The sequence below is a fragment of the Aquarana catesbeiana genome, linkage group LG02 (genome assembly GCF_042186555.1).
Source record: "Aquarana catesbeiana isolate 2022-GZ linkage group LG02, ASM4218655v1, whole genome shotgun sequence".
NCBI lineage: Eukaryota > Metazoa > Chordata > Amphibia > Anura > Ranidae > Aquarana > Aquarana catesbeiana.
The window spans coordinates 525118602-525137561 of record NC_133325.1 but is presented as its reverse complement, the minus strand read 5'-3'; the positions used below and the strand labels follow the sequence as shown (position 1 = coordinate 525137561).

At 42.5% G+C, this 18960-nt stretch overlaps 1 protein-coding gene across 4 annotated transcripts in view; it reads right to left on the bottom strand.

Annotated features, from left to right (window-relative positions):
- The window catches only part of PIK3C2B (phosphatidylinositol-4-phosphate 3-kinase catalytic subunit type 2 beta), a 1217858-nt gene that overhangs the window by 59939 nt on the left and 1138959 nt on the right, over positions 1-18960 (bottom strand). For all 4 annotated transcript variants that reach the window (XM_073615832.1, XM_073615830.1, XM_073615833.1 and 1 more), the window contains 2 exons: positions 18821-18902; positions 17364-17470 (listed from right to left, as the gene is read on the bottom strand). In XM_073615832.1, coding sequence (XP_073471933.1) covers positions 17364-17470; positions 18821-18902 — 189 coding nt within the window. The remainder of the gene's footprint in view (positions 1-17363; positions 17471-18820; positions 18903-18960) is intronic.

Below are 18960 nucleotides of genomic sequence, written 5' to 3'. Positions count from 1 at the left end.
ATACCCTTAGCCAAAACTTTGGAATAGATGGGATCATTGGACAGGACCGGGAGATACTTAGTAACAATTTTTTGTATCTTGTGGAATTCCACACTATAGGGTGTGGAGAAGGTGGGAATAAAGGATGGTCCCTTGTGGGACCTAGGATCCTCCCTATCTTTAATCTTATCCACAAGGAGCTGGTGACGGGGTGTCTTTTTGGCTATGGACAGACCTTTATTGATGGTGGCCGCAGAGTATCCTCTGTCCATAAACCTAGAGGACATAGAGATAGCCTCCCTATCAAAATCACTCTCCTTACTGCAGATTCTCCTCAGCCTTAGGAACTGTCCAAGTGGGATATTCCTAATAGTATGCCCAGGATGATTAGAATCGGCCCTAAGGATTGTGTTACCCACACTGGGTTTTCTGTATAGGTTAGAAGTGACCTCAGGACCATCCGATGTAAAAAGAACATCCAGAAACTCAATAGAAATTGGATCCATTTTACCCGTGAATTTTAAATTCAAATTATTGTCATTTAAGTAGAGAAGCCAATTATCAATATCAACCAGTGGATCAGACACAATGAATAACAGGTCATCTATATACCTACAGTAAAACACTGTATCTAATTGGCGGGGACTGTCATACCCAAAAATGCGGAGCCTTTCCCACCACCCCATGTAAAGATTGGCCAGGGATGGTGAGAACTTCGCGCCCATGGAGGCGCCGCACTTCTGGAGATAGTACTCCCCATCGAACATAAAGAAATTATGTGTAAGTAAATATTCTAAACACATGATGATAAATTCCTGCACAACTAGAGAAAAAAGACCAGATCTTTCCAAAAAGAAGGCCACGGCCCGAAGACCTAAGCTGTGTGGGATAGAAGAATACAAGCTGGACACATCACAAGTGATCCAGCGAAAGTTCTTCTCCCAGGACATCCCTTTCAGTTTGGACAGAAGTTGTTTAGTGTCACGTAAATATCCAGGAAGGTTAGTCACTAGGGGTTGTAGTTGCTGATCAACCCATTGGCCCAAACGTTCATTCAGAGAGTCAATGCCGGCTACAATTGGTCTTCCTGTAAGTGGTGAAAAGCCTTTGTGTAGCTTAGGAAGGTGATGGAAAATGGGCATAACTGGAAATGCAGGGATGAACATATCTTTCTCTTTAGGGGTGAAAATGCCTATAGAGACCGCTCTATCAAGAAGACATGCCAACTCCTTTTTGAAAGGTTCGGTGGGATCACCTTTTAGTTTGCTGTAGGTGGAGGAATCTGACAGCTGGCGTAGAGCTTCTTCTCTATATGCGGAGGCATTTAGGATCACCACAGCCCCCCCTTTATCTGCATTTTTTATTACAATCGAGGGATCTTTATGTAAGTTGTTAAGAGATTTTTTCTCCTCAGCAGTGAGGTTCCCAGATTTATTATAAACAATGCTATTAGCAAGGTGTGCCAAATCTTTCTCTACCAATTTCTGATATGTGTCCATGTCCTTTCCTCTGGAGTTAATGGGGTAAAAGTCAGATTTCAGATTAAAGGATACTGTATGACACTTGGTGTTATCTACCGGTACATGTGAGCTTGATTCAATAGCTAGATCTGATAGATCTACTGACGTACATACATCAGAAAATAAAATGGGAAAAAGAGTTGACTCACCAGCTGGCAGGAGACTCTGTTGTAAAGTAATTCTTCTCTCTTAACACTAGACGACCCCTCGGGCTTAATTTCGAGTGGGATGTGTCACATTTTTATGAATAACCTCACATGCGTCCTGCGTTTTTGCATACATATATATGACTTTACCTGTAGTTCCTGTTTGTCACATCCTTAGTAGTCTCTAAATGGAGATTTGGGATTTTACCAACATTAACCAGCTTCCCTAAATCTCTTATTATTAGAAATTTGCACCAGCCTGCCTATGCATTGTCTACAATTTAGATTTGTGGTGTCTCTATAGCGAGCCATGGCGTTCTGCAGCATGAGAAGTGAGACTTCGGGAATTTCTAATCACATGGTATTATGTAGCAAGGCCGCCTTAATAATATATAATTAAATAATACTAGATCTATCTAGTTAGATATACTAAGCTATAGTCCCATTGACATCATTTTTTGATAGTCAACGGCGATATGCTGCAGCACTTCAAGTGAGACTCTTCCGAGTCTCCGAATACATGGTATAATGCAGTTAGGTCTGTTATAGACCATTTTGTTCTTTTCGCCTCCCGGCTTCATTATTATTTTTGTCAATCCCACTCTAGATTTATTGTATGTATTTTTATAGCGAGCCATGGTGTTCTGCAGCACGAGAAATGAGACTTTGGGAATCTCTAATCGCATGGCACTATGTAGCTAGGTTTCCAAATACTCATATATTCTGCATTCTTGATAGATTGGAAATACAATTCCCTAGGCCCTAATTTTTCAGGCTTCAGCCTTATGCCATAGCAAATAGTAGCATTTTTTCAGCAGGTTGAGTGAGACTCCTCAAGTGAGACCCTTTTGAGTCTCCGAATGCATGGCACAATACAGTAAGGCTTGTTATAGACTATTTTGTCCTTTCTGCCTTTCGGTTCTATTTTTGTCAGTCCCACTCTGGATTTGTGGTGTCTCTATAGCGAGCTGTGGCGTCCTGCAGCACAAGAAGTAAGACTTCGGGAATTTCTAATCGCATGGTATTATGTAGCAAGGCCGCCTTAATAATATATAATATGAAAAAAAATAGTTTCACCTAGTCAGATATACTAAGCTATAGTCCCATTGACATAATAATTTTTTGACAGTTAACCAGTTGCCGACCGCCGCACGACTATATACGTCGACAGAGCGGCACGGACAGGCAAAAGGACTTACAGGTACGTCCTTGCCTGCCCGCGGGTGGGGGGTCCGATCGGACCCCCCCCCGGTGCCAGCGGCGGTCGGATCGAGGTCAGGGTCGATCAAAGGTGAGGGGGAGGCCACTCATTCGTGGCCCCCCCCTCGCGATCGCTCCTGGCCAATGACAAGCTTCCTCGGCTTCTGTGAATGTAAACAGAAGCAGAGGAAGTGATGTAATCTCTCCTCTAGTCGGTCTTTTCGTCCGGCGCCGAGGAGAGAAGACATCCAAGTAAGTGCACCAACACTACACATACAGTAGAACACGCAGGCACACTTGTCACCCCCCTGTCACCCCCCGATCACCCCCTGATCACCCCCCTGTACCCCCTGTCACTCTGACACCAATAGCAGGTTTTTTTTTTTTCTGATTTATTGCATTGGTGTCAGTTTGTGTCAGTTACAAGTGTTAGGGCAGTTAGGTTAGCCCCCTTTAGGTCTAGGGTACCCCCCTTTAGGTCCAGGGTACCCCCCTAACCCCCCTAATAAAGTTTTAACCCCGTGATCACCCCCCGTCGCCAGTGTCACTAAGCGATCGTTTTTCTGATCGCTGTATTAGTGACACAGGTGACGCTAGTTAGGGAGGTAAGTATATAGGTTCGCTGTCAGTGTTTTATAGCGACAGGGACCCCCATATACTACCTACTAAAGGTTTTAACCCCTTGATTGCCCCCTAGTTAACCCTTTCACCAGCGATCACCATATAATTGTTACAGGTGACGCTGGTTAGTTGGTTTGTTTTTTGTAGTTTATTGTAGTTTATTACAGTTTTAGGGCACCCGCCGTTTATTACCCTATAAAGGTTTAACCCCCTAATTGCCCGGCGGTGATAGAAGTTAAGTTTTTAGGGTCAGATAAGGTCTGCGTCGCCCCAGGCAGCGTCAGGTTAGCGCCAGTACCGCTAAAACCCACGCACGCAGCATACACCTCCCTTAGTGCTATAGTATCTGAACGGATCGATATCTGATCCGATCAGATCTATACTCCCCAGCAGTTTAGGGTCCCCCAAAAAAACGCAGTGTTAGCGGGATCAGCCCAGATACCTGCTAGCACCTGCGTTTTGCTCCTCGGCCCAGCCCAGCCCAGCCCACCCAAGTGCAGTATCGATCGATAACTGTCACAAAACACTAAGCACACATAACTGTAGCGTTCGCAGAGTCAGGCCTGATCCCTGCGATCGCTAACAGTTTTTTGGTAGCGGTTTGAATCAGTCGCTGACAGTCAGGAGCTTTTTTGCCTGTGAGTCTCACTAGTGTACCCCTAAATTTAGAGGCCAAAATGGCAAATCGAAGGTACACTAGTGAAGAGGCCTACACGTTTCTGAGTATGACAGATAGTGAAGAGGAAGTCACTCATCTGTCAAGTTCAGGCTCAGAATACGAACCTGTAGAGGACAGCGGCTCCATGACAGATAGCTCTGACGACGGAGTTGTGGTCCCTGCTAGAGTCAGGCGTACCAGACCCCGATCTTCTTCTTCTGTCCTTGAAGTGCAAGAACCGCAGGGCTCTCGTAGGGAGCAGAGAGGTACTAGTGCCGCTACTCCTTCTGGTGAACTGGCAAGCACCAGCGGCCTAGTACACCCTGGTCGTACATCCAGCACTGCAGTATCACGTGGTGACGTGGCGAGTCCCATAAGTGCAGTTCAAGCTGGCGAGGTGGCAAGCACAACTAGTGTCCCGCTGCCACCAATAAGACAAAGACAGGCCCGTCGTGCCCATAGTGCCCTTCCTGCTGCATTCGCCAATCCGAATTGGGTACCCACCACTTCTGCAGCACCCGTACTTCCCCCTTTCACTGGCCAACCCGGAATTCAGGTGGAAACAGTTGACTTTATGCCACTGGATTTTTATTCACTGTTTTTCACCGAAGATCTCTATAGATCTATTGTGGACCAAAGCAATTTGTACGCTGGTCAACACATCGCCGCTAATCCCCAGTCCTCCCTTGCCAGAGATTGGAGACCAATTACGGTCTCCGAATTTAAGATCTTTCTGGGCCTTTCCCTCAACATGGGCATAACCAAAAAGAGTGAGTTGCGGTCATATTGGTCCACTGACCCAATTCACCATATGCCCGTGTTCTCTGCCTCCATGACCAGGGCACGATACGAGCAGATTTTGCGGTTCATGCACTTCAACGACAATGAACTCTGTCGTCCTCGTGGAGACCCTGCATACGATCGGCTCTACAAAATTCGGCCCCTCGTAAACCACTTCAACCAACGTTTTGCAGACTTGTTTACCCCCCATCAAGTTGTCTGCGTTGATGAGTCCCTGATTAAGTTTTCTGGCCGCTTGTCCTTCAAACAGTACCTTCCCAGCAAGCGTGCCAGATACGGGGTCAAGATGTATAAGCTCTGTGACAGGGCCACAGGCTATACATGTAGATTTATGGTTTACGAGGGCAAAGATAGTCACGTAGAGCCGATCAACTGCCCTGACTACATAGGAAGCGCTGGCAAGATAGTGTGGGACTTGGTGTCACCCTTATTCGGAAAGGGGTACCACTTGTACGTGGACAATTATTATACGAGCGTGCCACTTTTTAGTCACTTGTTTGATCAGCAGATTGGAGCATGTGGCACCGTGCGACCTAATCGCCGGGGCTTTCCCCAGCGGCTTGTAGAGTCCCGTCTTAGGCTGGGGGAGAGAGCCTGCTTGAAGTATAATAATTTGCTCGCTATGAAGTGGAGGGATAAGAAGAATGTTTTCGTTCTCACCTCCCTTCATGCAGACACGACGACCCAAATTACTACGGCGACTGGTGTTGTGGAGAAACCCCTCTGTGTCCACGAATACAACCTTAATATGGGAGGGGTGGACCTCAACGACCAGTTGTTGGCGCCGTACCTAATTGCCCGTAAGGCCAGACGCTGGTACAAAAAAGTGTCTGTTTATTTATTTCAATTGGCTTTGCTGAACGCTCATGTGCTATACAGAGCTTCAGGACGGACTGGATCCTTCCTTAAATTCCAGGAAGAGATCGTCAGAGCCCTTCTGTTTCCAGACGGTGCTCCACCTCACCTTTCCAATCCAAATGCAGTAGGCCGGCTGCATGAGAGGCATTTTCCTTATGTCCTCGAGAGTACCCCTACCCAACGAGCCCCCCAAAGAAAATGTCGTGTCTGCAGAAAGCGCGGATTTAGGCGTGACACCCGGTATTATTGTCCCTCCTGTCCTGGCAATCCTGGTCTTTGCATTGGTGAATGTTTTGAACGCTACCATACACTAGTTGAGTATTAGCGTAGGGTACAGCACTGCACAGACTAGGACACACTTCCACAGGGTCTCCCAAGATGCCATCGCATTTTGAGAGACCCAAACCTGGAACCGTTACAGTTTTAAAAGTTACAGTTATAAAAAAAAAAAAAAGTAAAAAAAAAAAAAAGTAAAAAAAAAAAAAATACACAAAAAAAATATAAAATAAAAAAACCAAAAATAGTTGTCGTTTTATTGTTCTCTCTCTCTCTCTATTTTCTCTCTATTGTTCTGCTCTTTTTTACTGTATTCTATTCTGCATTGTTTTATTGTTATGTTTTATCATGTTTGCTTTTCAGGTATGTAATTTTTTTATACTTTGTTTTTTTTTATTGTTAACCACCTTTGTGTTTTCAGGTACGCCATTCAGCTGCAGCGCGGATTTATTTATCTTGACAGCAACAGCGTTTGCTCCCACGATACATAAAGCCGTGACTCCAGCGCTGTCGGAGGTGATTTCACCACCACAGTTACATACTTCAGCATATATGCCGAAGCGTGGGGGCAGAAGTGGGTGGAGGAGCGATTTGCTCCTGCCTTTTGCGGGAGGATGCCCCCATGCTTCGGCATATATATATTTTAGGTAGGCACAGGTTGCGTTAAATGTTTTATTTTTTACTATGGTTTTTTTTTGTATTTGCTTTGCAGGTATGGTAAGTATTACTGTTATACTGTAATGTTACTTTGTTTTTTGTTAACCATCATTTGCTTAGCAGGTACGCCATTCAGTTGCAGCGCGGATTTATTTATCTTGACAGCAACAGCGTTTGCTCCCACGATACATAAAGCCGTGACTCCAGCGCTGTCGGAGGTGATTTCACCACCACAGTTACATACTTCAGCATATATGCCGAAGCGTGGGGGCAGAAGTGGGTGGAGGAGCGATTTGCTCCTGCCTTTTGCGGGAGGATGCCCCCATGCTTCGGCATATATATATTTTAGGTAGGCACAGGTTGCGTTAAATGTTTTATTTTTTACTATGGTTTTTTTTTTGTATTTGCTTTGCAGGTATGGTAAGTATTACTGTTATACTGTAATGTTACTTTGTTTTTTGTTAACCATCATTTGCTTAGCAGGTACGCCATTCAGTTGCAGCGCGGATTTATTTATCTTGACAGCAACAGCGTTTGCTCCCACGATACATAAAGCCGTGACTCCAGCGCTGTCGGAGGTGATTTCACCACCACAGTTACATACTTCAGCATATATGCCGAAGCGTGGGGGCAGTGGGTGGAGGAGCAATTTGCTCCTGCCTTTTGCGGGAGGATGCCCCCATGCTTCGGCATATATAAATGGTGCATGTATGCCCATCATTAGAAGTGGGTGGATGAAGGGAGGTATTCTAATGGTGGGCATACCCACCGATCAATATCTTTTTTTCGTTCAGCCCACAGGCTGCATGAAAAAAAAGTTTACAATATATGCCCAACAAGGACCAGCAACGTACTGGTATGTTGCTGGACTTTGAGTGGTTATACCAGAATGATGCCTGCAGGTTTAGGTATCATCTTGGTATCATTCTTTTCAGCCAGCGGTCGGCTTTCATGTAAAAGCAATCCTAGTGGCTAATTAGCCTCTAGACTGCTTTTACAAGCAGTGGGAGGAAATGCCCCCCCCCCACCGTCTTCCATGTTTTTCTCTGGCTCTCCTGTCCCAACAGGGAACCTGAGAATGCAGCCAGTGATTCGGCCAGCTGACCATAGAGCTGATCAGAGACCAGAATGGCTCCAAACATCTCTATGGCCTAAGAATCCGGAAGCTACGAGCATTTCATGACTTAGATTTCGCCAGATGTAAACAGCGCCATTGGGAAATTGGGAAAGCATTTTATCACACCGATCTTGGTGTGGTCAGATGCTTTGAGGGCAGAGGAGAGATCTAGGGTCTAATAGACCCCAATTTTTTCAAAAAAGAGTACCTGTCACTACCTATTGCTATCATAGGGGATATTTACATTCCCTGAGATAACAATAAAAATGATTTAAAAAAAATAAAAATGAAAGGAACAGTTTAAAAATAAGATAAAAAATCAAAAAATTAATTAAAAAAAAAAAAAAAAAAAAAAAAAAAGCACCCCTGTCCCCCCCTGCTCTCGCGCAAAGGCGAACGCAAGCGTTGGTCTGGCGTCAAATGTAAACAGCAATTGCACCATGCATGTGAGGTATCACCGCGAAGGTCAGATCGAGGGCAGTAATTTTAGCAGTAGACCTCCTCTGTAAATCTAAAGTGGTAACCTGTAAAGGCTTTTAAAGGCTTTTAAAAATGTATTTAGTTTGTCGCCACTGCACGTTTGTGCGCAATTTTAAAACATGTCATGTTTGGTATCCATGTACTCGGCCTAAGATCATCTTTTTTATTTCATCAAACATTTGGGCAATATAGTGTGTTTTAGTGCATTAAAATTTAAAAAAGTGTGTTTTTTCCCCAAAAAATGCGTTTGAAAAATCGCTGCGCAAATACTGTGTGAAAAAAAAAAATGAAACACCCACCATTTTAATCTGTAGGGCATTTGCTTTAAAAAAATATATAATGTTTGGGGGTTCAAAGTAATTTTCTTGCAAAAAAAAATATTTTTTTCATGTAAACAAAAAGTGTCAGAAAGGGCTTTGTCTTCCAGTGGTTAGAAGAGTGGGTGATGTGTGACATAAGCTTCTAAATGTTGTGCATAAAATGCCAGGACAGTTCAAAACCCCCCCAAATGACCCCATTTTGGAAAGTAGACACCCCAAGCTATTTGCTGAGAGGCATGTTGAGTCCATGGAATATTTTATATTGTGACACAAGTTGCGGGAAAAAGACAAATTATTATTATTTTTTTTTTTTTTTGCACAAAGTTGTCACTAAATGATATATTGCTCAAACATGCCATGGGAATATGTGAAATTACACCCCAAAATACATTCTGTTGCCTCTCCTGAGTACGGGGATACCACATGTGTGAGACTTTTTGGGAGCCTAGCCGCGTACAGCACCCCGAAAACCAAGCACCGCCTTCAGGCTTTCTAAGGGCGTAAATTTTTGATTTCACTCTTCACTGCCTATCACAGTTTCGGAGGCCATGTAATGCCCAGATGGCACAAACCCCCCCCAAATGACCCCATTTTGGAAAATAGACACCCAAAGCTATTTGCTGAGAGGTATAGTGAGTATTTTGCAGACCTCACTTTTTGTCACAAACTTTTGAAAATTGAAAAAAGAAAAAAAAAATACGTTTTTCTTGTCTTTCTTCATTTTCAAAAACAAATGAGAGCTGCAAAATACTCACCATGCCTCTCAGCAAATAGCTTGGGGTGTCTACTTTCCAAAATGGGGTCATTTTGGGGCGGTTTTGTGCTATCTTGGCATTTTATGGCCTTCAAAACTGTGATGGGTAGTAAGGAGTGAAATCAAAAATTAACGCTCTTAGAAATCCTGAAGGCGGTGATTGGATTTCGGGGCCCCGTATGAAGCTAGGCTCCCAAAAAGTGCCACTCATGTGGTATCCCCGTACTCAGGAGAAGCAGCAGAATGTATTTTGGGGTGTAATTCCACATATGCCCATGGCATGTTTGAGCAATATATCATTTAGTGACAACTTTGTGCAAAAAAAAAAAAAAAAAAAAAAAAATTGTCACTTTCCCGCAACTTGTGTCAAAATATAAAATATTCCATGTACTCATCATGCCTCTCAGCAAATAGCTTGGGGTGTCTTCTTTCCAAAATGGGGTCATTTGGGGGGGTTTTGTGCCATCTGGGCATTTTATGGCCTTCAAAAATGTGATAGGTAGTGATGAGTGAAATCACAACTTTACGCCCTTAGAAATCCTGAAGGCGGTGCTGGGTTTTCGGGGCCCCGTACGCGGCTAGGCTCCCAAAAAGTCCCACACATGTGGTATCCCCATACTCAGGAGAATCAGCAGAATGTATTTTGGGGTGCAATTCCACATAAGCCCATAGCCTGTGTGAGCAATATATCATTTAGTGACAACTTTGTGCAAAAAAAAAAAAAAATTGTCACTTTCCCGCAACTTGTGTCAAAAAATAAAATATTCCATGGACTCAACATGCCTCTCAGCAAATAGCTTGGGGTGTCTACTTTCCAAAATGGGGTCATTTGGGGGGGGGTTGTGCCATCTTGGCATTTTATGGCCTTCAAAACTGTGATAGGTAGTGAGGAGTAAAATCAAAAATTTATGCCCTTAGAAATCCTGAAGGCGGTGCTTGGTTTTTGGGGCCCCGTACGCGGCTAGGCTCCCAAAAAGTCCCACACATGTGGTATCCCCGTACTCAGGAGAAGCAGCAGAATGTATTTTGGGGTGTAATTCCACATATGCCCATGGCATGTTTGAGCAGTATATCATTTAGTGACAACTTTGTGCAAAAAAAAAAAAAAAAAAAAAAAAAATTGTCACTTTCCTGCAACTTGTGTCCAAATATAAAATATTCCATGGACTCAACATGCCTCTCAGCAAATAGCTTGGGGTGTCTACTTTCCAAAATGGGGTCATTTGGGGGGGGTTTGTGCCATCTTGGCATTTTATGGCCTTCAAAACTGTGATAGGTAGTGGGGAGTAAAATCAAAAATGTATGCCCTTTGAAATCCTGAAGGCGGTGCTTGGTTTTCGGGGCCCCGTACGCGGCTAGGCTCCCAAAAAGTCCCACACATGTGGTATCCCCGTACTCAGGAGAAGCAGCAGAATGTATTTTGGGGTGTAATTCCACATATGCCCATGGCATGTTTGAGCAATATATCATTTAGTGACAACTTTGTGAAAAAAAAAAAAAAAAAAAATTGTCACTTTCCCGCAACTTGTGTCCAAATATAAAATATTCCATGGACTCAACATGCCTCTCAGCAAATAGCTTGGGGTGTCTACTTTCCAAAATGGGGTCATTTGGGGGGGGTTTGTGCCATCCTGGCATTTTATGGCCTTCAAAACTGTGATAGGTAGTGAGGAGTAAAATCAAAAATGTATGCCCTTTGAAATCCTGAAGGCGGTGCTTGGTTTTCGGGACCCCGTACGCGGCTGGGCTCCCAAAAAGTCCCACACATTTGGTATCCCCGTACTCAGGAGAAGCAGCTGAATGTATTTTGGGGTGCAATTCCACATATGCCCATGGCCTGTGTGAGCAATATATCATTTAGTGACAACTTTTTGTAATTTTTTTTTTTTTTTTTTTTTTTTGTCATTATTCAATCACTTGGGACAAAAAAAAAAAATATTCAATGGGTTCAACATGCCTCTCAGCAATTTCCTTGGGGTGTCTACTTTCCAAAATGGGGTCATTTGGGGGGGTTTTGTACTGCCCTGCCATTTTAGCACCTCATGAAATGACATAGACAGTCATAAACTAAAAGCTGTGTAAATTCCAGAAAATGTACCCTAGTTTGTAGGCGCTATAACTTTTGCGCAAACCAATAAATATACGCTTATTGACATTTTTTTTACCAAAGACATGTGGCCGAATACATTTTGGCCTAAATGTATGACTAAAATTGATTTTAATGGATTTTTTTTATAACAAAAAGTAGAAAATATCATTTTTTTTCAAAATTTTCGGTCTTTTTCCGTTTATAGCGCAAAAAATAAAAGCGGCAGAGGTGATCAAATACCATCAAAATAAAGCTCTATTTGTGGGAAGAAAAGGACGCAAATTTCGTTTGGGTACAGCATTGCATGACCGCGCAATTAGCAGTTAAAGGGACGCAGTGCCAAATTGTAAAAAGTGCTCTGGTCAGGAAGGGGGTAAATCCTTCCGGGGCTGAAGTGGTTAATTGTGATATGCTGCAGCACTTCAAATGAGACTCTTCCAAGTCTACGAATATATGGCATAATGCTGTTGGGTTTGTTACAGACCATTTTGTTCTTTTCGCCTTTTGGCTTTATTATTTTTGTCAATCCCACTCTAGATTCATGGTATTCTTATAGCGAGCCATTGTGTTTTGCAGCACGAGAAGTGAGACTTTGGGAATTTCTAATCGCATGGTACTATGTAGCAAGGCTGCCTTAAATAATTCTTAATTTTTTCTTTTGGATGCAGGTTTGGGCTTTGTTTGATGCAGATTCTATAGTTACCCTACTATATCTGTGTGCGTTTGAGGTCACTCTCTTTTGTGTTATTATTCAACTCAACCTATTTCAGCACATGGAGTGAGACTTATGGCCTCTATACATTTTCTGCTGTAGCATAGTCTGCTAGCACATTGATCTATGTGGAAACTATTTCAGCACATGGAGTGAGACTTCTGGTCTCTTAACCTATTAACCCATTTCAGCACATGGAGTGAGACTTCTGGTCTCTTAACCTATTAACCCATTTCAGCACATGGAGTGAGACTTCTGGTCTCTATACATTTGCTGTTGTAACATAGCCTGCTAGCACATTGATCTATGTGGAAACTGCATTCATTTAATAGTTTTTCGGTCTTTTGTTTTGGTCCCTTTGATGGGTTCTTCTATGTTTCCTATGTGGTTGAACATATATTTATATAATTTTTCACTATTGGCCGCATAGCTAACATGATATTGTCATGGGAGTTTAACATCAACAACAATGGATATTTATTCATACTTTTTTGTGGTTTATCTGGCATCTAATCCATTTCCATGTTTTTGTTTGTTTGTTTTTTACTGTTTCTTCTTTTCAGCAAGTAAAGACTTATCTGACACCAGTGTTTTGGATGCGATGCTACATGTTTGATATTTTTGATACATTTATAACCACTTTTTCGGGTAGTTGGACCGACCCCCTTTTTCAGATTTATATATATATATTTAATTCCATGTTTAATGTACATACACTTTGATCCTATGTTTAATATGCTTGTGCTTTGATCTCATGAAAATGTATGTATATTTCATCTAAACTGCTCATGCACATTTGCTGTTTTAGGGTTGTGAGAGTGCTTTTGAGTGCTTATGTACATTATGTCGGGACCGTGCTGTCACACATCTATGCACGTTTTATTCAGGTTTATGTACATACATATACATTTTTTGTGTATTTTTGTTTTCGCAAATGTGTGAGCAGAGTACCCTGTGGTTATACGACTTTATGGTTTAACACTTTTTGGCACTCCCAACTACTCAAATTTCCATTGTTGCGGCTTCACCTGCTGTGGAGGGTTTTAGCATCCAATGCCTACCTTTTATTTTTATGAGTTCATGCTGATTTATATTGGCATGATAGTTTTTTCTACTCATATTTTTCTTTATGCATTTTGGTTTGGTCAACAATGGATGTTTTCTCTCCTCTTTTTTGCAGGTGTAGGTTTTTATAATGGGATCATTATTGTTTTAATTACACTGAGAGGGTGGGTTTGCTATGCACCGCGGTGATTGGTTGTTCTACCAGCGTGCATACCCCGCCCTCCCTCTTTTACTTTTTTACTTTTCTATTTATATCACACTATTACTATCCCTCTCTAGCTACGAATAAGCATCCAAATGATGTGAAACGCGTTAGCAGTCTACCACCCTGTACGTCTCTGCTATTGACTGTATGTTTTGGATTTTATTGAAATAAAGATGTCCTTATCCCAGAGTGCGGCTATCCAGGATTTCTTTCTACCTCTCTGCAAACCAGCAAAGCCAGCACCTGGAACCAGTTTTTACTAGGGCGGTGTCATTCCAGAGCAAGTGTGTTTGTGAGCTGCATCTCCTTTTTTCCTGATCCGTGTACATGAAAGAATGAATGGGACCATGTATCGTGGGATTTTGAGTGCAAACCTCCTCCCATCAGCAAGGGCATTGAAGATGAAACGTGGCTGGGTCTTTCAGCATGACAACGATCCCAAACACACCGTCCGGGCAACGAAGGAGTGGCTTCATAAGAAGCATTTCAAGGTCCTGGAGTGGCCTAGCCAGGCTCCAGATCTCAACCCCATAGAAAACCTTTGGTGGGAGTTGAAAGTCCGTCTTGCCCAGCAACAGCCCCAAAACATCACTGCTCTAGAGGAGATCTGCATGGAGGAATGGGCCAACATACCAGCAACAGTGTGTGACAACCTTGTGAAGACTTACAGAAAACGTTTGACCTCTGTCATTGCCAACAAAAGATATATAACAAAGTATTGAGATGAACTTTTGATATTGACCAAATACTTATTTTCCACCATAACTTGAAAATAAATTCTTTCAAAAATCAGACAATGTGATTGTCTGGATTTGTTTCCACATTTTGTCTCTCATAGTTGAGGTATACCTTTGATGACAATTACAGGCCTCTCTCATCTTTTTAAGTGGGAGAACTTGCACAATTGGTGGCTGACTAATACTTTTTTGCCCCACTGTATGCAACATCTATGCAAAATGTGTTTATTTAAGCAAGCGTTTAGGCAACAAGCTTGCAAGCATGTATACTATGCTGCACCTGGCCAGCTGCACTTGACCTCATACTAGTTTTCACTAGTTTAGCACATATACATGTCATGCAGCCTTTTTATGCTTCAGATCAGCCTAAAAGTAAGCTCCTGCAGACCAAATGCACATTATTCTGAAGTTTGCAAATATGCACCAGTTCAACTGCACCAGGCCCCATACTATTTTTGTGCCAAATGCACAGTATTCTGGAGACACAACACTTTAAAGTGCACTCCTAGGCATGTATAGACCTACAGTTGTACAGGCCCCCCAGATTAAGCAGTAAGTATGCAGTATATAATCATGGCTTGTCTGACCACATAGTTCTCCCATAGTAAGTACTCACACTTCACTAATATCCATGGGCTGCTGTTATGTCTGAAGAGGCCAGCTGAATCTGCCAAGCACATGGCCAACATGGCCACCCCTCCACTTCCTGCCTATATAGAAATAGGCCCCGGCGCCCTCTAGTGGGGTAGAGGGGAAACCTCAGCCCATACTTTTAAGAAGTACGCAGAGCATGTTTTAAACAGCACACTGCCCCTAGGACTACTGAGAGAACACCAGACAGTTATATCTTTATAAACAGAAACTGCAAACAAATGCAGGCTTACCATTCCTGCTGCAGGACTCTGAACATAACAGGAGTCCAATCTTCACCCATCACGGCGAGCTTTGTCATAAAAGACCTTCAGGGATTGTGTTCCGCCTAATGTGGGATCCACTCCCCTGGACCTGTATAGCACCCTGCAGGAAAGCACCTTGGTCAGAACAAACACTGCACAGGGTTTCAATATGCAGGGTCCAGAGCCATAGGGCTGCATTACAGGAAAAACCTAGAGGAATCTTCTCTCCTTCCAATGAGGCTTGGGTACATAAAAAATTTAAAATAAAAAAATGCACTTTTTTTTGTAAGTAAAAGGCGCCTGTAAAGCATTGCACCCACAATCAGTAGATCACGCGTACAATGTCAGGGTCTTGCAGCCTGTCAGTGTAGCTGTCTGTCCATACCTCTGATACAGGCAAACAGTTACTTTAGTCCAAAAAGAATCAGTGAACTCTGAGGATGCTCACCAGTGCCCTCATAGTTCATTGAGAACTACAATCCGTCAGCCACAAAGGATGTTGGTACTTGTAGTCTATTCATTCACAGAACTCTGTGTGAGAGGAGCTCTTTTCAAATTGTGACAGATAATGCAGGGAGAAGGTCCCCGGCTCACTGTTACAGGGAAGGAAAAGAGTGGGGGAGGTAGCAAGGGCGAAAACATGTTACTTGTTCCAGCCTAAAAATGGGTGGAACATATAACATGTTCCCTAAGGTGAACGTATCCTTCAAGGATCAGTTAGCACAAAACACTTTATATGTATACAACACTTTATATGTATACATACATTTGTTTACACAGGGTTCATAAGCACCCTGCACATTTGGAAGTTCTTCATATAAATTGAATATATGTATATAAGCAAAATATTGATTTGCATACACTTGATCAGATTAGGGAATTACTGTGTAGTTTTCTATGAGGGGAGAGCTGCACTTTTTTTTAATGTAATATAATTATAGCACTGATAAAATCATTTTATTTTAAGCTGTTTGAAAAGATGTGCTAATTTTCTTTTCAGCTTGTAACATATGCTTTTTTTTCTTTTTTTCTTCTTTTTCTTTTTTAAAGCTACTTCAGCAAGTTCTTTTGGGATACTTAATTCACCATTAAAGTTCATTTTTGTCCCATCACATGTCACATCATAGTAGCTTTAATCTTTTCTTTCCCCTTTTTATCCCTCCCCCCTCATTTAATCTTTATTCAATTTTTCTTTCCCTTCCCCTTCGCTTCCTCCAAGAGTTAACAAATTAGCTTGTAACATATGCAGAGCAAGGAAATTCAATTTAGAAGTAAAACTGAAAGCACAAAGAAAAGGGTACCATTTTTAAAAACGCCCTACTCAGGGTCATAAAACTGTAGCATATATTTTTTTCTTGAATACCTTTATTTGTTTTTGATTAGGTTTAACCACTTGCTTATTGGGTACTTAAGCCCCCCCTCCTATCCAGACCAATTTTCAGCTTTCAGCGCTGACGCACTTTGAATGACAATTGTGCGGTCATACAACACTGTACCCAAATGAAATTTTTATCATTTTTTTCTCCACAAATAGAGCTTTCTTTTAGTGGTATTTGATCATCTCTGCGGTTTTTATTTTTTTGTTAAAAAAATGCAAAAATACTGAATTAAAAAAAAAAATTATTTTTTTTATATTTTGTTATAAAAAAATTAAAACAGGTTATCTCCTTCATTGATGTACGTTGATGAGGCAGCACTGATGGGCACTGATAGGCGGCAGTGATGGGCACTGATGGGTGGCAATAATGGGCACTGATCAGTTACACTGATAGGCAGCACTGCTAGGTGGCACTGATGGCACTACTGGTGTGCATTGATAGCTGGCACTTGTGGGCATTGATAGCTGGCACTGTGGGCACTGTTAGGTGGGACAGATGAGGCAGATGTGCCTCTTCCACTTCGGGACCGATGTCCCTCGCATCTGAGCCGGTGATCGACTTTTTTTCTACTCACGCTATCAGCGTGAGTAGAAAAAAAAAACGATTACCGATCTTTTGTTTACATCATGTGATCAGCTGTCATTGGCTGACAGCTGATCACATGGTAAGGGGCCGAGACCGGCCCCTTACTTGGATCGGTGATCACCCGAGTCTCAGTTACTTGGTGATCACAGCGCGCTCGGCGCACGCCCTGCAGGGCACACGCACAGGGGAGGCCGTCATATGACGGCCTCCCGGGAATTCAGGATTCGGATGTGAAGTGGTTAAAAGAATAATAGAATAATAGTAAGAATAATCTAAAAGAATACAAAAAACACACACAAAATATTTACCAGACCCCGAATATGCATCACCATAATAAACAACTGGTCGTTTTTATAGGAGATGGATAACTTGACCTCTCCTCCAACAGTCCCCACTGGAACAGACCATGTTGCATCTGAAAACACATGAAAAGATTTATTGAAATAAAACTTGTAGAAATCTAATTTGTGTGTGTGTTGAATAGAGGTGAGGCACCACTCCATTACCTCCCCCAGGGATTTTTGTTAAAACAAAACATGTACTTTAAAATGTTACCAAAAACTCTGCAAAAATCTCTTGCTTTTCAGGCGTTTTAGCGCTAAAATTAGCATCTGTAAAGCACCAGAAAAGCGTCTCTCAAGCCTCCTCAGTGTGAATCCCCGAGTGCTTTCACACTGGGGCGGTGCGCTTGCAGGACCGAAAAAAAAGTCCTGAAAGCAGCGTCGTTGGGGTAGTGAGTTAGCGGTGTATACACTGCTCCTAAACCACCCCTGCCATTAAAATCAATGGGCAGTGCTGCTGAAGTGCCGCGGGAGCGGCGCTTTTTGGGCGTGTTTAACCCCCTGTTAACCCCTTCTTTGGGGTTAAAAGCGCCCCGCTCCTGCCGCACAGTGCAGGTAAAGCACCGCTTTACCGCTAGCACGGGGTGGTCTTCAGTGTGAAAGGGGTCTTAGAGAGAGAAGTTTTGGGCAGAAGAGAGATGAAAGTGTCTTTTGCTCAGAAGCTTTTCCCCTGGCTCCTAGTGATTTTTTTTCTATTTGGTGTACATCCTGGTATGCTGAAAATAGAGCCGCGTGCTAAGGATAATGTAATACCTGTAGGCATGTACAGGAGTAACATCATCAGTGACTGACCAATGGCAAAATTTGAGCATTGCACTGGAAAAGGCAGCAACAGGACACTGAACTTGTCATTGGTGGAGGATGGCACTGTAGGAGTAAGTAGATATGTCACAATGTGCGAGGAGGTTGTGCATAAAAGCCTAATACACACTGGACATTTTGTCAACTCTCCTAGACGCCTTTCCTTCTGGCAGCAGAGCTTTGACAGAAAAAACCTTTGATGCTTGTAAACTCAGGTAATGCGTTTAGGTACTTCAAGCATTTTTTCTGCCAAAACTTTGCTGCTCCCTGGCGCACTGGCTGTGGTTTTTTTTTTTTCTGCCTCTAAACTCCACTAAAAGCCTATGTGTGCTTGGACACATAGGTTAACATGCAGGGGAATTTAGAGGCAGGGAAAAAAAAGGGCATGATCAGGCGTGATGATGAATTATGTACAGCTCAACTACCCTGAAGTACACAGTGATGTTAGACCTTTAGCAATTTTAACTTTAGCAGGTAATTTGTTATACAGTTACAACTTTAATGTAACTTTAAAAGCATGTTTAATCAACGGAAAGGGATGGGGCTTTTTCTTACTGAAAGAGATATCTATTCAAGAGCTAAAGCTTTTAAATCACAAATTTATTTTTAACTATAAACTCTACCAGAGGGTCTTGGTTGTGTAGTATTGCCAACATTCTTCTCATCACGAGGAAGGGAATGGAAGAAAGTATACACCAGATCACACTGTAGAGAGAAGAAAACATTAACAAGTCAAAAAAAAAAATCCTATATTAATCTCATC